We start from the raw sequence: 26454 nt of genomic DNA, 5'->3' as shown, positions 1-26454 counted from the left end.
CCTGGAGGAACTTCCGGAGGAATTCCCCCTGGAGGATCTTCCGGAGGAATTCCTGGAGGAACTTCCGGTGGAATTTCTGGAGGAACTTTCGGATGAATTCCTGGAGGAACTTTCGAAGGAATTCCTGGAGGAACTTCCGGAGGAATTCGTATGGTAATTTTTGGAGAAATTCCTGTACGAACTTCCGACGGAATTCCTGTACGAACTTCCGACGGAATTCCTGTACGAACTTCCGACGGAATTCCTGGAGGAACTTCCGGAGGAATTACTGGAGTGTCTTCTTGTCTTATTTACCATCAATTATTTATCTTGTCCCATTCCTACATTTGGTTCCTATTTATTTATTTGGTATCTCCGTGTTTACAAATCGGAATACGCATTTTTGAAGTGTCACGCTACATACAAAGTTGACGGACTTTCTATCGCTCCTTTCCTGCCGTGTGCCACAAGAAAATATGGTGTTGACTATTCTCCCAAAATAATAATTTTTGTATGGAATTTGGAAAACTTGGTTGAAGTAAAAAGAGCTTCCTGCAAAATTTATTGCGGTCACATATACTTTTTATTACATCAAAATGATCGTTGAAAAATTTCAAAACTTTTGTCAGTTGGGTTTTGCGAAATTCGGTTTCTTTATGCGTCAAATCATCGGAGAGAGGTACTGAGAAGCGAAAATTTTAGTTGCACAAAAGTTTAGTATTTAGAGCTTAATTCAAATTTGGGAAATAGTTGGTCCACAAAATTTTCTAGGAACATTCCTTGATAAATTCCAAAGAGATTGTCAGTTGGGATAAGCGAAATTCGTTCCCAATTCCGAGTTATAGACATTTTAGTATGAAAATAGAGCTTCCCTCAGACCTTAATGGAAAGTCTCTTCAATGAGTATGTTATGCCTATGTTGTAGTATGTTGCTGATTTTTAGTGTGTGTACTTACTACATAAAATACATATTCAATATTTATGCAATAATTGAAGTAGAAGAAGTAGCATCTGTTTAGCTAGGAGTTGTTGCGCCCTCTCCTCTATTTACACACGCAAAAAAAAAACCGTTCCCAAATTCGTGAACCAGCAAAAATACACCGTGATTTAATTCATGGATTCGGGAACACCAGTCACGTTTTCCAGAACGTTCCAGAAAACGTGACTGTATTCCCGAATTCGTGACTGTTGTTTCCGAAAAAAATATACCGTGAACTCGTTAGTTCACGAATTCATGAACGCTTTTTTTTTGTGTGCATGTAATTCACAAATGACTTTTGTCGATGGCATCATATACATTCTATATAGAATTTTCTGACCGTTCACCAGATTAATCCCAGATTAATCCACCTACAGTGAGATTTTGACCCTTCCTTAGTTATAAGGATTTTTTTTCAGACTCCAGTATTTAAAACGAGATAAAACTACTCAGCTTCCCACGGCGATTTACCGTGAAAGTGACAAAATAATTGCCTACCCAGAGGCGGATGTCTTGGGTTGAGTGACAACTCAACGAATGATAACGTACTGTTTTTTATGCTGCCTATCTATAAGGCGCTCGTCGGATTGAATAACTATGGTTGACATGGTTAGTAACTTTCGTAACGCTAATTGCATATATTGTACTCGTAATTTCCAGAGACCTCAATATTAATTAATCCAGAACTAATTAAATCAGTCATTGATCTGAGCGAAACTCAATAGCGGTCAATAATAACATATATTTCGCCTTATGGATGCCTAATTTGGTAGGGGAAACTGGGGTAATATGCACCCCCGGGGCAAAACGACCCTTTGGCATTTTTGAGTACATTTTCGGCAGTTTTTCGATAGTATTTACTACATAGCATGTAGTTCGGATGTCGAACTACCAACTCAGTAGTAAACATTCTTGAAAATAATCCTGGAACACCGCTAAAAAAGCCAAAAGGTCGTTTTGCCCCGGGGGTGCATATTACCCCAGTTTACCCTAAAACTAAACTTGTTCAATACCTTAAAAATGAGCGAGATTTTTATGGTAGTAAATTTCAGAATTTGCACACATACGCACACATACATGCATACAATTGATCTATTAGTGTCTCAAAACATGCTCACATTTGCTATCTAGCTTCCACTGAAGAAATTTTTGAAATCCCTTTCAATTTTTACGTTTTTGCTTTTCTGAGAAGATTTTTTTGTACATGCTTTTATATGTTCCTCAATTAAAATCATTTGTTTCTTTGAAACAAATCAGAAAAATAGGCATAATTGCATATCATATCATTTGTTATATTTATATTTTAAATGTCAAAGTGAATTTGTTTCAAATACCATACATTTTATTTAATAATTCACGAGATTTCTTGATAGATTAATACGTAACACACCTGCGTAACGCATACAAAGTGAAATTATAGACACTTCCGAAGGAAGGGTCAACAAATTTCATTCTAACGAGGGCAAACATATTGCTAATTTAATTTTCAAACATGATCCATAAACTAATTTCTCACCATTGGAATCAAACTTCATTTAGCATTCATTCCATCTAATCTTCCACACAGCTCGGTTTCCGGAATTCGCTGCACTGAAAGGGTACCCCCAGCACCATAGCCGCGTTTATATTTGTACACCATGCTCCAGAGAATTGCTATTTTTGTTTTTGTTTGATTTATTTTTCGCTGACGTACGGAAGAAAAATAGTCGATTGCTTGAGCACACGCTGTGAGTTGGCTTTCGTCTGGGTCTAAGCCATAACCAGACCCGGTCAATCGCCGGTCGTTGTTGTTAGTGAGGAATATTTGTTTTGCGTCTTCGTCGAATCATTATTCATTTTGGGGCGGGAGGGAGATGCACTATTGGAACAGCTGAAGATTTACGCCGGTTGGAGAATAAGGAGAGCGCTAGGTGCCGTTTAGTTAGTTGATGATGCTCTGCTGTTTTCCAGGGAATTTGAAGCTGGAATGTTCTCAATGGTGAAGACGGCTTTCAACTGGAATTCTTCAAAGCGATTTGAGTAGAGATTATTCAAGTGGAAACGAATACAGTTGTATAGTTGCTTGCATTTGCGATTCTTCTTACTGTGGAGCAAACTTTCGATCGTTGTTTTTACATAAAAAAAAACTATCTGTTGAATTTGTGATTTTACACTTTCGCTTTAAAATAAGATGAATTTGAAAGTAAAAGATGGAAGAATGGAAATGCAACATCCTATACAAACTATTGAAATCTGGCTGAAAATGCGAGATAAGTTTTCCCATCATTATCGTTTAGCTGAAGTTTCATACAGTAAACATCAATTTTCTGTCGAGTTCATCGTTATTATTAAACCAACAATATCCGACTCAGTGTATCTAATGGAAACACAGAAAAATCGATCATTTTAGTTGTAACATCTCGATCCCACGCTTTCCTGCAGCTCGGAGTCACGACGTTGCGTCAACTGTCTCGGGTACCAACTTTCCCGGAACCGACGTGGAGCGGTCGAAATTTTAAATTTAAATCAAACCAATCTCCACGGTACGCCATTGTTCGGGCATCATTGTGTGTCCATCCTTAACGCCAAACTCGGAACTCCGCTGGAGCTGAACTCCGCTCCGGTAATGACGTCGCAAGCGCTCGTGATCATCATCGTCTCACAAAAAGTGACGTGCGTATGTGATGCCGAGGACCACGAGCACGACCACTGAAGGTACACCACAGTGAGCACTTAGGCAGGTTTTGGCGGGAGATGCATTCACACGCGTGTGGAAACCAGAGCGTGTCTTATGCTCTGTTCCCGCGAGGTACCGAAGCGATGCCGGCCAGTTTCACATCAGGAGCTGATCGACAGTAACTACGGCTGGCTCCGGTATGGCTTAATACGAATTCGAACCAGTTTGTGGCAGACAATGATCTCATTATTGGCACTTTTACTACGATCGATGGCGACAACGATCGTGCTGCTGCGAGTGATCGATCATGGCTTCGTCAGCGCACATAAATCATGGCTTATGAAATGATGCATTCACTGCAAAAAAAAGCAGCATCAGAGGTCTTCATTTGTGTTGTCGCTAAATATGTGGGATTTTTCTGCAGACTAAGATTTTGCAGCCAACGTATTGTGATCACTTCAAATGCACTTGACTGCATAACAATACTAAGCTGAAGGCTTAGTGAGATAATAAAAGTCAATTAAAAAGTCTACTTTATAAGTCCAACGAGATTTAGGAACTACATTAGATTCTGATAATTCAAAGTCTTCTCCATCCGATTAGAACTGCGCAAATCGCGTTTGACCTTCATCTGTTCCTCTCGTCTTGACTTGACCATTTCTAGGAATAATTTGTTCCCTACCAAGAGGTGCATATCCAAGATTGATTGATTCCGCGACGATCGTTCGACGACCAGAATACCAATTGATTACAAGCCGTAGTAACCGGTTGCCGCATTGCTTGCAACCGCAATGGATCATCGACTCTGGCTGGCTTCGTTGTCTGCCGAAGCTGCTGCTGCAGCCGGATCTAAGCCCCGATCATCACGCGCGCGGGTTGGACACGGGCGCGCACGCCACTCCGCATCAGAGCTGTCAAGAAAGTGCGAAAATCCAAACGCGCAACGAAACTAATCAAAACGCAACCCGGGCGCGAACGGGCAAGCAAGCTCAAAGCTCCTGTCCGAATCGAATGTGAAAACCATATCGATCGGATTGCGATCGCGATGTTGGGCAGAGGAAAATCGCACGGCCAGCAAGCGCTCTTGTGTGTGTCGTTCAGCATAAAATAAAAGTGCCGTCGAGCCAGTTTGGTGACGGTTTAGCAACCGCACGTCGCGCGCCGCGTCGTCATCGCCAGTTGGTAATTCGTTGAGATGCGAAACGGGTCTCGTCTTTCTTCAGAGGGGGGAAATTCGACGGCTGCGGCCGCTCGCCAGTGCGATCAAGTTGGGGCGATTTGTGCGCGAATTGTTGTGTTGTGACATGATGTTGTTGGTCGGCTGTCATATGGTTAGTGACGGGTCGGGTTTGCAATTTCTATTGCGATCGTATTATGCACCGCGCATGATGGGCGATTAGCTTTTACGAGACCACGACGGCGGCTATGACCGCTATGACCAAATGAAATGGAAAGTGTCGTTGGTAATGTGCGATGCGTTTCGGGTCCGCTGTGCGTGGATGGATGGGGGTTTCATGAGAAAATTAAAATGGAAATCGAATGAATGCGATAATGTGCGCTCAATGCAGGATCTTTCAAGGACGTTTCGAGTGAAGCGGGTTTGCGTTTTTTTTCTGCGAATATGTGAATTTTAACGAGCGTTGAATTGATATAGCGAGTTGAATATTAGATTTAGTTGGCTCATACTGTTTGTAAATGAATACAAATTATGAAGCTTATCTAATTTCCTTGTTTGATGTTGAAAGTAAGCTAAGCACCATTTTTATTATACAGATAATGTATTGCATTTGGATTAAATATCAAGTCGCTCAAGAGAAAACATGATCTCTTACAACTAGGATGTAAATTATTGATGCAACAATAAGCAAATGCAGCGCTATGGAAATTGAACTTGAGATGAGAAGAGATTTACTCTTGTGTAAGAGTGTGAGCACATTCTGTTTCGCAACTTTACAGTGCATCAAATTGATGTTAATGCGGACTATTTATATTTAAGCTTAGAAATTCATGAAAAAGGTGCAAAATAAAAATAGCACCACTTCAGTTTTTCATCAATGTTTGGTAATATTTTTGCAAAAAAAATACATCTTGAAATTCATTATAAAGTACTTTGTGATGACAGTACGAGTCAACCTCTAAAATCACTTCAAAAATGTTTTATTTTATAAACAGAATAATTTTTCCAAGAGTGTTCGAATCGAAATGCACTCAGCATTCTCGAAAACGAAATTTCATCACATTTATGATGTTTACCTTTTGTATAAAAGTATCGAGAAAGTACAAACCAAATTTTTTCTAAGGAATTAGGGCCCGGAAACAGGCTAATCTATCAAAACTCTATATTTTCCTCTAAACACCTTAATTTAGTCGACTCAGAGTTGTGAGTCGGTGGTGGAAAGTTAGTTATGGCCCGCTGTGTTTGATTAAGCTTATCTCTAGCATGCCGATGTGATCCTCGTCAATACTCACACCAATCAGAAATTTACCAGAAATGAAATAAAAGACTTTATAATCATCATTACTTCAATACCAATGTCTCGGTGCATTTTGACATCCAGCAGGTAATGTACATCTAATCAAAATTGAGGCTTTTATGTTTTTGTCGCCTTATATAATACAACATGCGGAGCCTTCTGCGCAGTGTTGGTAGAATTATGCTCAAATCTCACTCAGCGAAGCTTCATGCGCGAGCTTGATTCGCTTGCGATTCTGCATGGAGAGCATCACGCATGAGTTTTTCACGCAGAATCGCATCGTTCCGCTCATTCGCCGAAAAATGATTTCGCTCCAAAAAGTGTCAATACCCAACGGAAACGTATTTTATGTTTACGTATGGATTTGTTATCCATTGTTAGAGGCAAAGAAAGTTATTCAGATGAATTTAACGAAGAAGAACACGCAAAAATCACCCAATGATGCAAATCGCAAGTCGAGTCATGGTCGATTCTCAGGGCCATGAGTCATGTGAGATTTTGTCTCGCGCTTGATTTGAATCGTGGATGAGATTGGAGAATTTGAGTTTTTACCAACACTGCTTCTGCGCCACTTCTAATTTTCATTGCTTGGCAGAATCAGGCTCACATATCTTGTTGTCATCCAATATTGCAATTCTGCCTGAGCTTGGCATGATTTATTCTTTTATTTCACTGTTTCCTTAAAATTTGTATGCTCATATTTTGCCGCAGGCTTGCTTCTCCTCCGTAGAAGGAGAAATGAAGAAATTAGAAGAAAGGTCGAAGATAGCAATAAAAAAGAGAGGAATGAAGAAGGAGCCTGTATAATATTCAGCCCGAGAGTTGCAATCTTCAGCTTGTTGTAGTACGGCAGCTAAATAAAATTTCCATGAAGAATTAGAAATTTTTCATAAAAATTACGAAGTTGCCAATAAAGAAATCAGGGTATAATGCAATTATAAAAGAAAAATTTTCCATAAAGAAATCAAAATGTTCCATTGAAAAAATAACAAAATTTCCATGAATAAATCAATATTAGCTATAAACAATTACAAAGTTTTCTTCAAAAAATTAAAAACTTTCCACAAAAAAGTCAATAAAGAACAATAAAAAAATCCATAAAAAATACAGGAAGCAATAAAATTGATAAAAATTTCTATAAAAACCAAACGTTTGCTTTTTTATATTTCTTTAATGAAGTTTTTTCTTTATTAACTGTTTTGTGGAAAGTTTTTATTTTTTCGTGGAAAAAATTATTTTGTAGAAAATTTGTAATTGTTTATTGCTAATATTGATTTATTTATGGAGTTTTGTTTTTTTTTTTTTTTTCAATGGGACATTTTGATTTCTTTATAAAAAAAAATCTTCTTTTATAGTTGTGTATTTTTTTGCAAACAAACAATTCAGTTTAACTTCTCCTTTGACCTATTTCCCCAAAATGTGGGACACATATTCTCTGCTCAGGTTGGCCAAGAGGAGGAGTTTAGACCGACTATTGGAAAGTTCAGCGCTCACCGGCTGACGAACGAAAACGGCCTACGACTAATTGATTTCGCCGCCTCCAAGAATATGGCCATTCGCAGCACCTACTTCCAACACAGCCTCCCGTATCGGTACACCTGGAGATCACCACTGCAGACAGAATCACAAATCGAGCACGTTCTGATTGATGGACGGCACTTCTCCGACATTATCGACGTCAGGACATATCGTGGCGCTAACATCGACTCTTACCACTATCTGGTGATGGTTAAACTGCGCCCAAAACTATCCGTCATCAACAATGTTCGGTACCGACGACCGCCGCGGTACGACCTAGAGCGACTGAAGCAACCTGATGTCGCCACTGCATACGCGCAGCATCTCGAGGCAGCGTTGCCGGAAGAGGGTGAGCTCGATGGGGCCCCTCTTGAGGACTGCTGGAATACAGTCAAAGCAGCCATTAACGACGCAGCGGAGAACAACGTCGGGTATATGGGTCGAAGTCGACGGAACGATTGGTTCGACGAAGAGTGCAGACAGATTCTGGAGGAGAAGGACGCAGCGCGGGCGGTCGCGCTGCAGCAAGGTACCCGGCAGAACGTGGAACGTTATAGACGGAAGCGGAGACAGCAGACCCGCCTTTTTCAGGAGAAGAAACGCCGCCTGGAAGAAGCGGAGTGCGAGGAGATGGAACAGCTGTGCCGTTCTTAAGATACACGCAAGTTCTATCAGAAGCTCAACGCATCCCGCAAAGGCTTCGTGCCGCGAGCCGAAATGTGCCGGGATAAGGATGGGAGCATCTTGACGGACGAACGTGTGGTGATCGAAAGGTGGAAGCAGCACTACGAGGAACATCTGAATGGCGCTGAGAGTACAGGCAGTGAAAGTCAAGGCAGCGGAGGAGATGACAACGTCAGTTCAGCGGACGATGGAAGCCAACCAGCCCCCACCTTGAGGGAAGTTAAGGATGCCATTCAACAGCTAAAGACCAATAAAGCAGCTGGTAAGGATGGTATCGGAGCTGAGCTCATCAAGATGGGCCCGGAAAAGCTGGCCACTTGCCTGCACAAACTGATAGTCAGAATCTGGGAAACCGAACAGCTACCGGAGGAGTGGAAGGAAGGGGTTATATGCCCCATCTACAAGAAAGGCGACAAACTGGAGTGTGAGAACTTTCGAGCGATCACCATCCTTAATGCCGCCTACAAAGTGATATCCCAGATCATCTTCCGTCGTCTGTCACCAGGCGGAACGAGTTTGTGGGAAGTTATCAAGCCGGCTTCGTTGACGGCCGCTCGACAACGGACCAGATCTTTACTGTACGGCAAATCCTTCAAAAATGCCGTGAATACCAGGTCCCAACGCACCATCTGTTCGTTGATTTCAAGGCGGCATACGACAGTATAGACCGCGTAGAGCTATGGAAAATTATGGACGAGAACAGCTTCCCTGCGAAGCTTACCAGACTGATCAAAGCAACGGTGGATGGTGTGCAAAACTGTGTGAAGATTTCGGGCGAACACTCCAGTTCGTTCGAATCGCGCCGGGGACTAAGACAAGGTGATGGACTTTCGTGCCTGTTGTTCAACATTGCGCTAGAAGGTGTCATGCGGAGAGCCGGGTGTAACAGCCGGGGTACGATTTTCAATAGATCCAGTCAATTTATTTGCTTCGCGGATGACATGGACATTGTCGGCCGAACATTTGCAAAGGTGGCAGAACTGTACACCCGCCTGAAACGTGAAGCAACAAAAGTTGGACTGGTGGTGAATGCGTCAAAGACAAAGTACATGCTTGTGGGCGGAACCGAGCGCGACAGGGCCCGCCTGGGAAGCAGTGTTACGATAGACGGGGATACCTTCGAGGTGGTCGAGGAATTCGTCTACCTCGGATCCTTGCTAACGGCTGACAACAACGTTAGCCGTGAAATACGAAGGCGCATCATCAGTGGAAGTCGGGTCTACTACGGGCTCCAGAAGAAACTGCGGTCGAAAAAGATTCGCCACCGCACCAAATGTGTCATGTACAAGACGCTTATAAGACCGGTTGTCCTCTACGGACATGAAACATGGACAATGCTCGAGGAGGACTTGCAAGCACTCGGAGTATTCGAGAGACGGGTGCTTAGGACCATCTTTGGCGGTGTGCAAGAAGACGGTGTGTGGCGGCGAAGAATGAACCATGAGCTCGCCCAACTCTACGGCGAACCCAGTATCCAGAAGGTAGCTAAAGCCGGAAGGGTACGATGGGCAGGACATGTTGCAAGAATGCCGGACAGCAACCCGGCAAAGATGGTGTTCGCTTCCGATCCGGCAGGTACGAGACGGCGTGGAGCGCAGCGAGCGAGATGGGCAGACCAGGTGCAGAACGACTTGGCGAGCGTGGGGCGTATCCGAGGATGGAGAGATGCAGCCTCGAACCGTGTATTGTGGCGTCAAATTGTTGATTCAGTGTTATCTGTTTAGATGTTAACTAAATAAATGAAATGAAATGAATGAATATTCTCTGTATCAAGGAGATGATCATCTTTGGGGAGCCATTTAAAAACGGAGAGGGGATGTGAGGAGAAGAGAGGGGATACTCTAATAGGGTTAGTTATTGAGTGTAATTTCTGGATCCCTTGACCGATTTCAACCAAATTTGGAACACATATTTTCTGCCACAAGAAGATGATTATAGTGTGGTTGGGAGGGTCATTGGATAAGGGAGAAGGTTACGAAGGAAGAGTATTTTTAGATAACTGCCAACTTGGTGTAACTTCTGAACCCTTTGACCAATTTCAATCAAATTTGGAACACATATTCTCTCTGGAAGGGTCATTGAGAAAGCGGAATGTTATTGGGGTTGAGCATTGTTTAGAAAATTAACAATTGATTATAGCTTCGACGCTTGACCCATTTTCACTAATATTGGGGCATATTTTCTTTTTATTTAGCAGACGGTTATAGAGGGGGTAGCACGATCATTGAAAAAAGAAAGATGAGTGCGTGGTGTAGAGTGCGTGTTCTCTGCTGGGAAAATCGCCAAAATTACAAACAGAACAATTTGCCTTCCAATTCTTTGATTTCAGTTGTTATTGATATGGGGTTATGTTATGAATTCGAAGAGGGAAGGAAAGGATGCATATTTTGATCAGTTAAAATCTCCTAAAAAAAATCTTTCTAAATGATACAGACATATTTACGTAGTGCATTTGGTTTTTTAGTTTGCATTTTGTGTACAATAAATAACAATAAACAACAAGGGTATGAGACAATTCCGTTTAGCAGGTCAGTAATCAATAAGCCGGGGTATTACGGGGAGTACTTTGTACCCACTGTCCAAATATCATTTCCTCCATTTAACATGTTTTGCCAAATAGCCGCCGAAAAATTAACTTTCTAACGGCGGAATTAACTTCAATATATTAGCTAGCCTATTTGATAGGAATAATAAATGAACAACTAAGGAGCATTTTAGGAAAGCAGAAATTCTGTTGTTGCGATTGCGGGAGGTGCCTTGTTGACCACCGATGCTTCCAGCAGAAAAAGACAAATGAATGTCGTGGATCAGCTACAAAGCTTTAGAAAAAACTTTATTAAGGTACAACTTACACATATTCGGCAAACTTTATACAAAAACACCCCCTCACAAGCAATGCAGTTTACAGGGTGGCCACTGAAATTCGATTTTCAAATTCCCGGTTTTTTCCCGCTTTTCCCGATAAATTTTGTCAAATTTTCCCGGCTTTTATTTAACTTAAAATATAGATAAATTAAATTACCAACAGCGTGTTATGCGAAATGCTTTAAACAACAGGAACACCTTAATTTTGCACTTCGTGGCCATGTAGCTAGTTTCAGCCGGAATTTAATCAATATGGTAATACAATACCACATTAGCACCTAATTACAATAATGGTTTGATTCTTTTCTTAGATGCAAAACTTTCGTAGATTTTTTTTCTTCGTTGCAAAGCTTTCGTATGTTTCTGGCAGAGCCAATGGACATTGCATGCCAGTCTAGTCTAATTCTTCCTTCTTAGAGCATAATGTTCATAGAAAACATTAAAAACGTATATGTAGTATCTTATACTATAGCAGAAATGTGTTTAATGATCAGCTCTCGGTTTGATCTTATTCAGACTATTTAAAAGAATACCTTCCTGAGTAACTGAGGTAGCTTTTCAAATTATCGCAAAATTATGTGAGGAAAGACACAATTCTCTTATGAAGTAATTCGAATTAAATCGGAGTTTTGAACTTGGAGAAATTAGAAATAAAGTAAGTAGAGCAGTATATTATCTCATCATAGTTATTGGTATCGCTTTTCTGAAAATCCACAAAATTAATTTGAACACCGATTTAACCCAAATGTTTGTTGATGATCAAAATTATTATTTTATTTTCCAAAATATCTGTAAGCACACTTTGAGCAATCGAAAAATTAGTTTCGTAATTCAATCAATATTACGATTTAAATTTATAGTATTTTTTTTAATTTCAATTTTCTATCCATAAAATAAAATCTTGAATTTATCATTAAAAAGTTTGAACGTTCCCATTCAATGTTGGAATTTTCAAAATTTTGGAACTTATTTCTTATTTTCCGTGTAACAGGATGAAGAAAATCTTGCAGTGTATCTTTCACCATCATTACCTTCTATTATATTAGGTTAGTTGTGGAAAATACTAAACTAAAGGTATTTTACTCTTTAAAATATTGCAGACAAAATCAAACAATTAACAATTTCCAATGATTTGCATAATTTTTAAACATAATAATAAACACCTCTCGAATAAGTCTAAGACGAGTTAAGTACTCTCCATTTAATTCCACCAATTATTTCGATATCTTTGTAGATACGTATTTCGACCACAACTGTGTGGTCGTCTTCAGTGTCTCGTACTTGACTCAACTTGACTCGACAAAGTCGAGTAAAGTACGAGACACTGAAGACGACCACACAGTTGCGGTCGTAATACGTATCTGCAAAGATATCGAAATAATTGGTGGAATTAAATGGAGAGTACTTAACTCGTTTCAGACGGTTGAATACATTCCACTAAAAAGAGCCTTAATTTTTTTCTGAACTCTTGAATAAGTGTTAAATTATATATTTAACAACATATTTTTTTCGAATTCCATGCAATTGAAAACTACAAAAAAGTAGAAGCATCTCATCTAGTGATCTAGTGATAACACAAATTAGATTTGGGAAAAAGATCTACTTAATTTTTGTTCTTCACACACCGTGTACTAAAATCAAATAATTCAGTGCGACTGAGTAATAAACATAAAAGAGTAAAACTTTTCTTATATCAACTTCATTGAAAATTTTGAAGAATTTTGAATGTAACTTCACGAAAATTTATTTTTTCCCGGTACATGTTCTGAATTCCCGGTTTTTCCCGCTTTTTTTTCCCGGTGACTTCAATTTCCCGTCTTTTTCCCGCTTTTCCCGTTTTTCTCGGTTCGGTGGCCACCCTGAGTTTAACTTCTGATTATTTTCTGTTAATGGCTTCCATCTAGCCTACACTTTTTTGCCTAGGGATGTTTAATTTTAAACTTGGCAGAAATAAATGTTGCGTAAAACGATAATTTGAACAAAATTTATGTCTAAAACAGAGAGTCAAAGTATCTGCACAAAACATTGACTCTCTGTTTTAGACATAATTTTGTTCAAATTATCGTTTTACGCAACATTTATTTCTGCCAAGTTTAAAATTTTTTTCAAAAATTTTTTTCAAAGAAAATTAGTTTATTAAATTACATACCTTAATATATCTAGAAGCGTATTAAAAGTGTGCAAAATAGAATTACGGGCTCAATTGATATAGTCAAGAAAAGCTCGTTTGATTGAAATGTAGTTTCTTCGTTGACATCCAGAAGTTCGGTGATTTTCAACTTAATCTGAGCAGTGGTGAACAAATTTCCGTCAAGTAAATAAACAGTACCCGGCCTAGTTTAAGAACCAGCCAACATGTCTATGCGAAGGCCGCGTGTAAAGGTTGCCGCGAATCTCGCGATTCGTCGACCTGCCAAAACTCCGACTACCACTTTCGGTGGTGAAACAAAACCAGTGATCAAATCGATCCATGAAACGCTCAGTAATGAAAGCGAGATCCCGGAAGAACAATTTGCCGAAACTGGGGCAATTAAACTTTCCTCGCCGACGGAAGTGGAGGTGAAGCGACCAGCCAGCAAGCCGGAACAGAAACCTGCTTCCATTCCTGTTCTTAGTATGGAGCAGTCCGCATTTAAATTTCCAAAACCTGTTGATGAACCTCCAGTTGTTACAACGCCAGCTCCTACTCCACATTCTCCCTTAGAGATCAACACCGAAGAACCACATTCGCCTAAAAAGCTGGATTCAAAGTTTGCTTATATAAATGCACTGAACAGCCCGCGGAAGAGAATTAGAACAGAATCCATGACTTCCAACAAGTCCTATTCCGACGTAAGTTTGAAATCTCGTAAAACGATCAAGCAGGAGGAATCACAAAAGGCGTCAGATGCCAAAAGGGACCTCCGGAAGCGGCTGAACAACATTCAGAATGTCGATAAACAATCCTTGACCATGTTCGATATGATCTACTACAATCCTGCCAAGAATCCAATGAAAACCCCCGCTCCTAATAAGAAAGGATCCGTGGATAATAGCGCTCGCACAATTGATAGGGAATCGCGAAGCGTTAGCAAATCGCGCTCTCCAACACCAGCTCCGTCGATAATGCCACCACCTGTGGAACCACCGAGTGCCCCGCCACCGGTTCAGCTGACGCCGCAGATTAAATTGGGTCCAAATGGTGAGATGATTCTCGACGAAGCCACCTTGGTGGTGGAGAATGAGCGCGAAAAGGCCATGAGGGATAGTCTGGCCAAGACGGAGATTGTTTACGTGGACGAATTCAGTGGAAATTCCGGCTACTACAGCCGGTACAAACGGACAAGGGATTGGCCCCCGGAGGGGACAATTCGCTTTTATAGATGCTTGCACACAATCGGGACCGACTTTTCAATGATGATTCAGCTTTTTCCTAATCGTACTCGAAGGGATTTGAAATTAAAGTTTAAAAAAGAAGTACGTCTCAACTTAAAGTTGATTAACAAAGCACTACTCTTCCCAAAGGAATTCAACATTGAAGAGCTTAGGCAACAATTCCAGGAAGAGGACGAAGAAATCGAACGGCAACGTGAACAGGAACGGCAGGTCAAGGCAAAACTTGAAGAAAAGTTAAAACAACAAAAGCTGTCGAAAAAGCTTCAAATGAATCAAAGCAAAAATCGAAACCCTAAAAAGAAATTAAGCAAATCAGCTCGGGTCTTGGTAGACACATAGAAGAGATAGCAAATGCCGAAGCGCTGATGGACGAGGCTGTACCCAAACGCAAACGAAACGATACCCGGAAAGAACAGCGTTCCGTACCAATAACCGAACCGAAAACACGTTCGAGGAAAAGGACTTCGAAAGCACTTCCTGTAGCTGAAGAGACCGATGATGACGAACCAATCGTTTGTGTCTCCGACGGTGACGAGCCGACTGGCGCAACACCACACGATAAGGATCAGGTATCGCAGGTCGATAGCGTTCCTTACATTCCGAACGGGGATTTCCAACAGGTCGGCACAACCGAAGACGCAGAACCACAGACATTCACAGAAAGCTCTTCGAACGAGCCCAGTGAGTCACACCTCAACATCGAAGCTATGGAGATTGACATAGTTGATGAGCAACCGAAGAGTCTGTACGCAATAAAAGCCGAGCCAGCTGCTTATCCTGTCCAAATCTTTGAAAGCCTCAGCACCGCAAGTCTGGATTCATCCAGTATCGTAACTCTTCAGGACCTGGACAATAGCGAGACTACGGTCACTTATCAAAGGTCGAAAACGTCCGGAAGCGACCAAGATCTGGGTATCGATTCAATCGAATCCAAGTATTGCGGTGGATGTGAGATCGTTTACCTGAATAATTGCACAGCCGCCGTAACAAATCCGGTTAAGACGGAATCAACGTACTGTGCAACGCCATTACATCCCGAATCTGTGCAGTCACCTCCTCTTCAGTACGATCTACACACGATCCACAGTCCGGATTTCGATGTCAGTCGAACAACGGTGAAATCGGATATTCAAGGAAGTACGACATCGCAAGAAACATGCTCGGACATAAACCCAGATCTAAACAGTCCCGTCGAGACCAATCCGTCTTCTGAATCAATACAAACGAAGCCGGAAGTGGACTTGGTTGAGTCACCAATGGAGGATTCTAACGATTGTCATGAATCGGAATATTCCGAAGATCAGATGGAGAAACCGGTCCAATATACAAAATCAGAAGACCAACTTGAGCCAGAGGAGGAGCCACGCGGGCTGGGACCGCTTGAGGACATTGACATCAACTCACTGGTACTGGTGGAGAGTCAAGACACAAACGAACCGACCAGAACCATCTACGAAATCTACGTAACCAATCCAGAGACGGGTAAGTTGAGTGAAAAGCCTTTGGATGTACCGGACGATGTTATCGAAAACATCCGGTACATACTTGAAGGCGGTGAGGAGTGAATCTCCATTCGGTAAGTTCTTTTGAGTTCATCGCATGTTAACTCAGCCGGGGATAGAGAAAGGGAAGATCAATGATTTTCACAGTATCTCAAAATAATACACGTTGCAGTACTACGTTAGAAATAAAACTTTATTTATCGTCAGCTTTGACAAAACGCAAAAAAAAACCCTTCGAACGAAATTCTTTATAGTATAAGACATAGCACGTACACCGCTCTTTTAGCAGGACAATAATCACGCAGAGTTTCATTGTCACACGCTATAAAGCTGCAATTTATTAAGATTTCAGTAAAACACATATAGAATACAAAATAAAATATATCTACTTACAACTTCGGTGTTTCTTATACAAAACCGAAGGTTTTAATCCGTTCTAATTATAAGCACCCATTCTGCTATTTATCGCATCTTGTCAACAATATTGGCGCATCTTGTCAAACACTAAAGCTAATACTTAGACGCATACAAACGAGATAGACATTATGTCAGGGGCTTACAGCACAATTCTCACGTAACATCTGTTGAGGAAGATTTGAGAATATAAGAGGGCGAAAGATTTTCAAAAATAAAAGCAAGTGGGTGCAAAATCATTTGAAGGTTAAATGTTTTAATGAGCGGAAAATCTTCCAAATATTGATTAATAGGGGAGGCCTTGAAAATGCGTCCAAGTGAGCGAAAATCTTTTAATTATTATTTTTCATATATATACAACCTAATCGGACACTATTTTTTCGTACAATGCATTTTAAAAGAGCGGGAAACATTATGATGCTGAAACTTAATGGTGAATGACTCATGGAAAGTTCTCATAGCGGGCGAAAAATCTTCCAGAGTTAAATTCTTTTTTGTTCAATGTTCAATTGATTTAAAAAAAGCAGGATAAAAAATATTGTCTTGTCCCCCTAAAAAAATTTGATACTTTGCACAAGCAAGTATTTCGCATATCTAGCCCTTTGATTATTATGGTTAAGTTTATGAATTTTGAGCAATTATTATATTTCGCGATAAGGATCAATGTCAGATAACATTTTTAAGATTTTGAAATTTCTAAGATTTTGATTGAACAAAAAAAAAATCAAGTAAAATATTGAGCTACCAGTATTGTCTTGATATTGAGGATTCATGAAATTTTGGTCAAGTTGTTTTAGTTTCAAATGGCATATATTGCTTAGGTTACTATAGATTTTCTAACAAATCCTGATTTTGCAATGGAATTTATCAGCAAATGATCAATCCTTTAAGAATTTCAACTTGTCATAAGACGAGTTTGTACAATCCCATTTAATTCCACTACTTAATTGTACCTTGACAGATACGTATTTCAACCTCAATAGTAAGGTCGTCCTCAGTGTCTCGTACTTACACTGAGTGTCTCGTAGTACGAGACATTGAGGACGACCTTACTGTTGAGGTCGAAATACGTATCTGTCAAGGTACAATTAAGTGGTGGAATTAAATGGGATTGTACAAACTCGTCTTATGACAAGTGAAGACATTCCACTAAAAAGCTCAAAATAATTTCTTAAGAATTTCAAGTTTTTTCAGAGTATTGTGAGTAATTGTTAACTAAATCGAGCGTATCTTTAGCTTTCGAACTAAACCTAATCCAAAAAGATGCATCGCATTTCAGGATAACCCTTACAAATACGATGCAGCGTATCATATGCTTGCATCGAATCTAAATGTTTTGAAGGCATTTCTTTCGGCAGACTTATCTAGTAAAGTGTCTAGGGATTTTGCTGCTATTTTCTGAAAATTCTTTTCTGAAAAGATCAAGGAGAGGTAAGTAAAAGTTAAAAAAAGATAGAAGTTGGAACTCTTTCTTATGGATTTTAAAAACTACACCGGTGAAAAGGTCCCAGTAGGTGTAAAAAATGAAGTTAGGTGACAACTCGTACAAGAAATTTCTCAGGCAATAATAAGTTTTATATAATTATCGACAAATAAGTTGTAGGATATAGAATTGCCTTTTTTTTTTAAATCATCCTAGAATTAATTCTAACAGGACTAATCTTAATTAGTTTGTTGTGTCGGGCCATTGAATTGTAAGCTAAAAAAAAAAAGAATTTAATTAACTAATTTATGAATAATGTATTCTAGGTTCGAAGAAAATTGATAAAGCTTTCAAAGACCAGTGTCGAGCTTTACATTCGTTTAAGACGAACGCAACACCAATGATTTTCTGTACCTATCAAAGTTTTTGGGAATCCAACGAGATTTCTCGATTAATACAGAGCTGAGCGTCAAAGAACATCATTTGAAATGCTTTAGTCGATTATGGATATCTGGTACAGAACACTATATCAGCGTTGGGTTGAGCGAAACTTATAAACTTTCTGACTATAATAATAGAAAAATTTAAAAACAAAAAGTTCTTCTACAATGATATTGAAGGGAAAATAATGCATATTGCAGAAACTGGCTCTAAGAGTCAAATATTCTGATTTTGTTCAGCCAGTATTTTGCGATCGATAATGTTGGCGTGAGTTCCTTCCAATCGACATTCAAGAGGAAGAAAATATTGGAACTCATCGCAGCATGCCACGATTAAGAAAAATCAAAACATTCAAATATCATGCTTTGTTGGATCCTAAAATTTAGTAGAGAGAGAAGTAGCACTCCGGACTTTTACTCAGTGGAGTTCGGGCCTTGTGTCAAACGATCAAATATTTAATGTTTATACATAAAATATATAAACCTTGTAAATAAATAAAAATAAAGCTAGCTCGCGCTGCCTAAGAGAACTAGAAAGTACTATCATGAAGCCAATCTGCAAATACTCTCACATACCAACTCAACAAGTGTTGGCGTCCTTCAGTTCGCAACAATTCGTCGCATTCCTTTTAATCACTGAACAGCCCATTAACGAATTTTAAACGCAACCCAGTGTGTATTTAACGAATTAAAAGATTGCCACCAGCTCCGCACATCTCTTGATAGTCCTTTTTACACAGTCTGAAGTGCAATTGCGACGTTGCGTGGCAGCAACAGGTCTCCCTCTTCAACCATAGTCGCATTTGTGCATTGCATAATGCAACGTACATTCCTTTCGTCGTTCGGCGCAGCCTGGCGGCAAGGTTGTCTGCTTCATACGTTTCGCTTGGCTGCGAGAAGTAAAACCCGAAGTTCTACTTTCTAAAAAAAAGTCACCGAAAAGGGTTCCTAAAAAACCGGCAAAAAACTGGACCCATGCTGGACAATAATTGAACAAATCAACAAGCGGGAGAGAGAGAGACTCGTATAATCAATTTCACTACACTCGAAATAGACGAGACTCGGAAGTGGTGGTTGGCCTACCTTCCAATACGAAACCGGTTGCCGAAAACCATTTTGATGATGCTGCGCGGCTCTTCCGATGGTCACACGTTGATTACGTCTAATTTCCAGCTCACGACAGCAGCGGCAGCGCTGACCACGTCCCGGCTACTGAAGACTATTCGCAACGGTGATGTTACTGTCACCGTTGACCCAGTTATCGCCTTCACAGCCTACGAAACTTCACACACTAAGCTCAATTAATTCCCGTCTCCGGAGCGGAACTTGACAGATTTCACTCGTTTTCCTTCTTCCGGATTTTCACTCAAGAGCTGCGCGCGCTCCACTGGGAACCTTTTTTGTCAGACTTCGCACTGAACAAATTCACTCCGTTGTCGTTGTTGATCACTGATCTGACCTCAACGTCTCGTCTCGTGTTACTCACAGACGCTGTTCACATTGCACAAGCTCCGTAGACAAATCTTAGCCTACACAATTGATTGGTTCTTCCGATTAGTTACATAGGGAAACAGTATCGATAATTGCTTATCGGGTCGTCTTCATATTCAGCCAGGTTTGATGATGTCACCTCACACACTTCAACCCTGACTTGCGCGGTTCACCTTTGGTTCATATATAACAAGGCTTCGCACAAGGTCACTTTATGCCAGGTACTCGTCGCCCTGCCAAAACTTCATTTACATCAACCATAAAAACAATTCGCAATCACATTTCCTTCATCATAATAACGAAGTTGTTCACGTTGTCTTCATTTTCCAGAAAGAAAGCTATTTCACTGATGCGCAGCCACAACAGCGCCGCTCATGGCATTATAATTGGCAGCGGCGGCAGCGTATTGCACTTTCCAACGGCACACGACGTCAACGACAATGGCGCGCTGTTGCGCGACGGGCGAACAAGTTTTGCACAATAAAACATCCGGACCAGAAGCGGCCGGGCAAACGCAAAATGAACGCAACGTAAGCCAGCGGACACCTCCTCTCGTGGAGCACTAACGCGAAAGACTAACTAACGAACGGGATCCAAGGTGTTTGCGCCGATGGGGAGCCCTATAGTTAATCCAGAGTTAATGTCTCCGTCGCTCTTTCTCTCAGCAGCTGCTGAGTTAAAGAGCTGCGCTCAATCATCATCATCATCGGTAGAATTAGGGCGTCGCGGCGCGCGTACCGCGACAACAACGTCGGCCACCTCGTTACCGCTAGGCGATCTGACCACAAAACTGCGACATCAGTAAAAGAAGAGAGCGGCAAAACGACGTCACCCTACCGCCATTATCATCACCAAAGTACGGCGCGTTGCAATCATCAAGCAATGTACAATCATTAGCCCAGGGACGAAGATGGTCAAAACAGAAATACGAAAACAAATGTGGCGGTTATGCCGCGAGAGCATGAGAGCATGCTCCGCGTTAGTGAATTAAGCAGCTGCGGTGTAATGCACGCTTGAGATTTTGTTCAATATAAAAAGGAACATTATTATTAATCTTTATTATTATTTTGGGTTTTCAGTTCGGAACTGGTATTTATTCGTCGGTTTTTGAAATTCGTCTTATTTAAAATTATATACATTAAAATTCATAAAAGTAATTTTCAAAACAATACTGTAGAAGGAAATATAGGATAACAATTTGATCTAATTTTTGAAACTTATTTCAAACTTTTTTATATAACAGTAGTTTTTGTGTAAACGCTCTTACACGTGTATACGGTGTAAGAGAGTTAAGAGAGATAATAGTTTATGTAAGGAACACGTATGTGCAAAACACAAACAGATTACTTTCATTCTTTAGAATAAACAAAAAGATAACTTGTAGGGGTAACGGCTCAAACCTTGGCCCATTATGCTACGGTTGAGCACATTTATCGTTATAAATCTTCATATATTGCATTTCCAACCAGAATTATTCCACCAGCCGGCTTGCTTACATTTGGTTTTGACGCCAAATAGCAAAAACGGCGATGAATGTCCTCAATATCTCATTAAAACCAGCGAAAGTCTCGAGAGAAATGGACAAAACGTCGGCATCCTTGTCCCTATCAGGTGGATAATTTTTCAGCCCACTTGGGACGAGTGATTGTTGATTTCGAACATACGAGAGATAAAGATGGGTTGCTGTTTATAGTACCAGTCATTTTGCTTGCGTTGAATAAAGGCAGCATGCAAACAAACAGAGAAGATCAAATCATCATATTGAGCGTGAATTCTAATTGGTTGCATGTAAAATACTACCACACTGATTGTGAGAGTGCGTTTCAGATTACCCCAATAGCACGCTTACCAAGGACATGCTAACGAAAATACTATTATATGAATCATTTATTTCCCAAATATTTACCATATTTGCAAGTGAAGAAGTTTAGAAAATTAAAACTGTATTAAAAACTGCAATTGCAAAAAGGCTACATGTTCTAGCCCTCATGTTGTGCCTTCAAACAAATTGCATACGGTAATTATTGGTTGCCGCATAATTTTGAGATTTACTGCTAGTTGAAACCATGGCAGTTGTGTTGCTTTCGCTCTCGCGATACTCTCAAATAAACTTTTTTCCAAAACGTCAACAATGCTTTAGGTGGGGATGATGCATAACGCACTTCTGAAGAAAGCCAATTGTAAAACTTATTCAAGGCAATTCCTTGCTTTGTACTGTGCATAAACAGTTATAACTGTGCCAACTACCTGATATTATTACACAATTATTCATAAATACAATTATTGGATGCTTGTTTTTAACTCTGCCTGCATTGAAGTTTCATGATTGGTACGTGCGTTTGATTCCACTCCTCTCTGTATCGATCAGCTGTTGTGAATCCTCTCAAAACTCTCACGTGTTTCAACTTCCCGACTTGAGAGAATACTTTTTCGGTATCATTTTACAGATCAAAATACTTTTTGCAAGCAATAATAAATCTAAATTACGATGAAGGTATTTGTCAAGTAATTTGACTTGAAATTATTCCCATGAAATGACGTTGAAAGTTTATCTAATGAAACATACGATCCATTGTATCTTTCCATTATTAAATGAGAAATGGATTCGTGCGAAAGATGATAAAACTAAATATTCTTACACTAATTGAATCATTTATTTGCGAAATTATGAAGAAAATGGTGTATCGAACCACGAAAGGTTGATGCTTGAATCGCTTTTGCTTGAATCGTGTTTGAAAGCCGTAAGGTAGGCAATTATTTTTGGTATGTTCTGCGAATGAAAGCGATTATATCGTGATTCCAGAAAAGCATCATGAGGGTGGGCCCTACATGACGAGGTGGGCCCACTACAAGACGTTTTAGGTTGTGGGAAGGTACTTGTCTGAGCGTTAAGGACTTTATAAATTTCAGAAACCTACCATACATGAAGCATTACTAGAGGCTTGGTGTGGGTTGAGTTTAGCGTTATGTTATTTGCGAATGAAACTTAACCGTTGAGTGGATTAACCTGTTTTTACAACAAAATTTTAGCAAACTAATCGCAACCATCGGATATTCCATCTGCAGCTTTCGGTTATTTTCTCCAGTACGGGTTATTGGTGAGAATGTTTTGATTTTAGAGTTTCACCTATACTAACGTAGTGCTACAAATCGAAAGCGCATGCCACCATTTGGCTACGGGTGCCCCCAGTATTGTCCAAAACTGTTTTGGTTAATTATGTCACTATACTAATGGAAATAGTGAAATAAAAATGATAGCTGACATAGTGTGGTTGTTATCCATTCATCTGATGTGCGAAAGCAGGTATGTTCATTCATAAAACTCTTTTATTGGGCAAAAGAAAAACTCTAGCACAGCAAGCCTGCATAAGTCAGCGAAACATGGCTGCTAAAAAAACCGAGTCAAAGTGATTTTTCACGCAAGATAATTGCTTTTAATAGTTTAAGAAGTGTATAAATCTAGAGTTATGAGGCAGATATATGTTTGATACACTTTTCTAAAGAAGCAATGGTTAATATTTCCCTACTAATCGACGTATTATCGCTGAAATATTGATTAATTTGCGTGATGAGCCAATGCTACATCCAGGGCCAACATTACCGTCGGTTACCCTACGAATTCGGCAGAAATCTTAAACGATATAAGGTAATGGTGTGTTTCGATTTGTACTGAGAGCAACTTGTAAGGTAAGATGCAGAAAAGAAAGGTCTACTATCTCCCTTGGATCCTTTTGCGAAGCAGGTCAGACTAAACATAGTCTGCGAAAAGTCGACCAACATATGAATGATCCTTCTTTGACGATCGCTTGAAGTACATGGTTCATAGCTATTAGTAGACAGATGACAGATTTCTTTCAAACTAGGAATAACTTCACTGGTTAAACCAGTGAAGTTATTCCCAGTTTTAAAGAAATCTGTCATTCTAATTCTTAAATAAAGTAACAAAGAGTGCAAAACACCTACGAGAACCAAGGGCCTCGTACGCCTGTCACTGACGAACAAAGCTGGTGTACTCTGCATCGAAGCTTAGAGTATTAGGGCGCAATCGTGAGATCAAGGTTTTTCTGAATCGTTTTGGGACCCCAATCAACTGTGCAAAATATGGGCTCGATTGGTTGCGACCTCGCATGCCGCATCGCGTTTTAAATTTACATGGAGATTAGTATGGGAAACGATTTTTTTTATATTTTAGCTCTTACCAGTTTCAATTTATCATCAATCACGTGACTCAATACGTTAGCATATAGACAGAAAGATGCCGGAAAACTTTGCCGAAGAAGGTACGTAGCTGGAAGGTCCACAAAAAATGTTATTACGTTTCGAAAATTGATTGTTCAAACCATATGCAAGAAATCAATGTTTCTGCCAGCACTACCGGACAGCCTATGGTTATCGAAAGGCAAAACCCATCTTCCTTCTTGTTGGATTTTTTTCTTTGTGAAATGATTCCGAATAGCTCCCATTAGCTCTAAAGCCCTATAAGATCAATTATTTTGAAATAACACTCAGTTAAATTATTGGTCTACGTAGTTCGGCAGTGCTGGCATAATAAACGATTTTTTGCATATGGTTTAAACACTTCGAAGCATTAAAACTTTTTTCGTGGACGTTACAGCAACATGCCTTCTTCAGCAAAGTTTTTCGAAATCCTTTGGGTTTTACTTTAACGCAATGTGCCACTTGGCTTACGATGAACTGAATCCTCTAGTAGTAGAAATGTAAAAATATACGTTCTCACATACTAATTTCCATACAAACTTCAAACGCGATGCGATGCGATGCGAGGAAGCCACCAATCAGTCCCAAATTCTGCACAATTGTTCAGGACCCAGAATGGCTTCGAAAAACCATTAATTTGAAAAAATGACCGTAACGCCCCACTCTATATATTCGATTAGTTACAGCAAATAAATTCTTTTTCGTTTCTCTATAATCAAGCAGATTTCTCAAGCATGCTACATCGCTATATATTGCTTCATGATTGTGTGTTTGATTTTGATAAAATATCGAAAACAAAAGTGTGCTTAAAAATTGCCTCGCCATAACAAAAAGGTGATAGAGAATTAACACTGTTGTTGACATTTTAGAACCAAATCCAGATGTCGCACATGTCGGGGTACGGCTTCAGTGCTCCGCCTTCTCCCCCTGACAGGAACCGTTAAACCGTAATTTTGTTGTCCCTAATCGACTACTTCTAAAAGCTGTGGACGGAATAAAGTCGAAGAGCAGAGAGACTTTGGACAAGCAGAACGTGAAATGATATAAACAGAAGCGGTAACAGAAGAATCGTCTATTCTAGAAAAAAAATGCGACCAGATGGAGGCAAAGTGTGAAAAGCAACTGCTTTCGCTAGCAGGAAACACGAAAGCTTCGCCAAAAACTCAACACACCTCGCAAGGACTTTGTGTAGAAAATGCTTGATGAAACACTTCGCCTGTGAAGTAAAGAACCCTTGCCGTACGGACGGATGCTCGTATATGCACCATCCTATGCAGCATTATGACTCGCTACTCGATACAGGGAGATAACACCGACAGTAGTTTTTCACGAAGTTATGATATTTATCAATCCTATCGAAAAAACTTTTTTTTTCGGTAAATTCCGGTTATCGTCCTCGGTCGCGGAGTATCCAATATCCACAATACCGGCGTCCAAAAGTTCACCAAACAATTTTCTCGAACTATGGGATGAATAGCCGCGAAGGATCGCATTGATAACCAGTTGATAGCCGATCAAGTCTGTCAATGGTGGAGCAAGGGTTTTCTTCCGATCTCGGCATGTCTCGACTGACAGCGCCCTTGTGCTTGAAGTGGACTGGAAGAACGAAGCGGGTGGCACAAAAGATGCAACGCTTACAGCATGGAAGTGGAAATCATCAAATCAAAACGAGTTTATGAGGGCCGTTCAATAAATTCTTAACCTCACCGCACGATGGCGCTACTATTGCAAATAAGTTCTTCTAAGAAGAATACTGTCAAAGTTTCAGCTTATTACTTTCATTAGTTTTGTGTTGATAGTTTTTGGAAGCAAGTGTGTTGGTGAGTATTTCAAAACTGGAAAAAGAGCAATATCGCTCGGTTATTCGATTTCTGTTTTTGGAAGGGAAAACGCGCAGCAAAATCAAAGATCGCTTGGATGCTGTGTGCGGCGACTCGTCTCTTTCGATGGCGACCGTCAAGAATTGGTTCAACGAGTTTGTTCGTGGCCACACGTCGGTTTTTTGATGAACCACGTTTTTTGATGAACCGCTGATTGAAGGTTCGCGAGATAGCTGAGACTGTAGGCATCGCAGAAGGAACAGTTCATCAAATTCTACACGAAGAATTGGATATGAGAAAGCTGTCAGCGCGAGTGCTGTTCCACCACGACAACGCGCCGACTCACACCTCCACCGTCGAAATGCTGCCCCATCCATCGCTATTGAAAAAATCTCTCGGATAAGTCCTCAGCCATACAAGAAAATCCTGGAGAAAGGGTATAGATTCTACACGCGTAACCGAAAGTCTGTCAATTGGTTTCAAAAGTGGTACATGCTGGTACATGTTCTTGGAAAATACTACGATCACAACATATGTACTGCAAAACCTCTTTTTGCGCCCAAAACGGGAGAGCGTAAATGGAATCAGAGCGTAAAAAGAGGGCGCGTTATTTCGA

At 40.2% G+C, this 26454-nt stretch overlaps 2 protein-coding genes across 4 annotated transcripts in view; one reads left to right on the top strand and one right to left on the bottom strand.

Annotated features, from left to right (window-relative positions):
* Positions 1 to 26454, bottom strand: part of LOC134213601 (protein Shroom) — a 929824-nt gene that overhangs the window by 379245 nt on the left and 524125 nt on the right. The gene's annotated exons all lie outside the window — the stretch shown is intronic.
* LOC134218011 (uncharacterized) lies at positions 13274 to 16239 on the top strand. Its single transcript, XM_062696886.1, is given in 2 exon segments — positions 13274 to 14863; positions 14866 to 16239. Coding segments are annotated over 2 exon segments (2583 nt in total). The 5' UTR covers positions 13274 to 13510; the 3' UTR covers positions 16096 to 16239.

Source organism: Armigeres subalbatus, chromosome 2 (genome assembly GCF_024139115.2).
Source record: "Armigeres subalbatus isolate Guangzhou_Male chromosome 2, GZ_Asu_2, whole genome shotgun sequence".
NCBI classification, from domain to species: domain Eukaryota; kingdom Metazoa; phylum Arthropoda; class Insecta; order Diptera; family Culicidae; genus Armigeres; species Armigeres subalbatus.
Note: the sequence above shows the minus strand (reverse complement) of the source record. Positions and strands in the feature narration are given on the sequence as shown.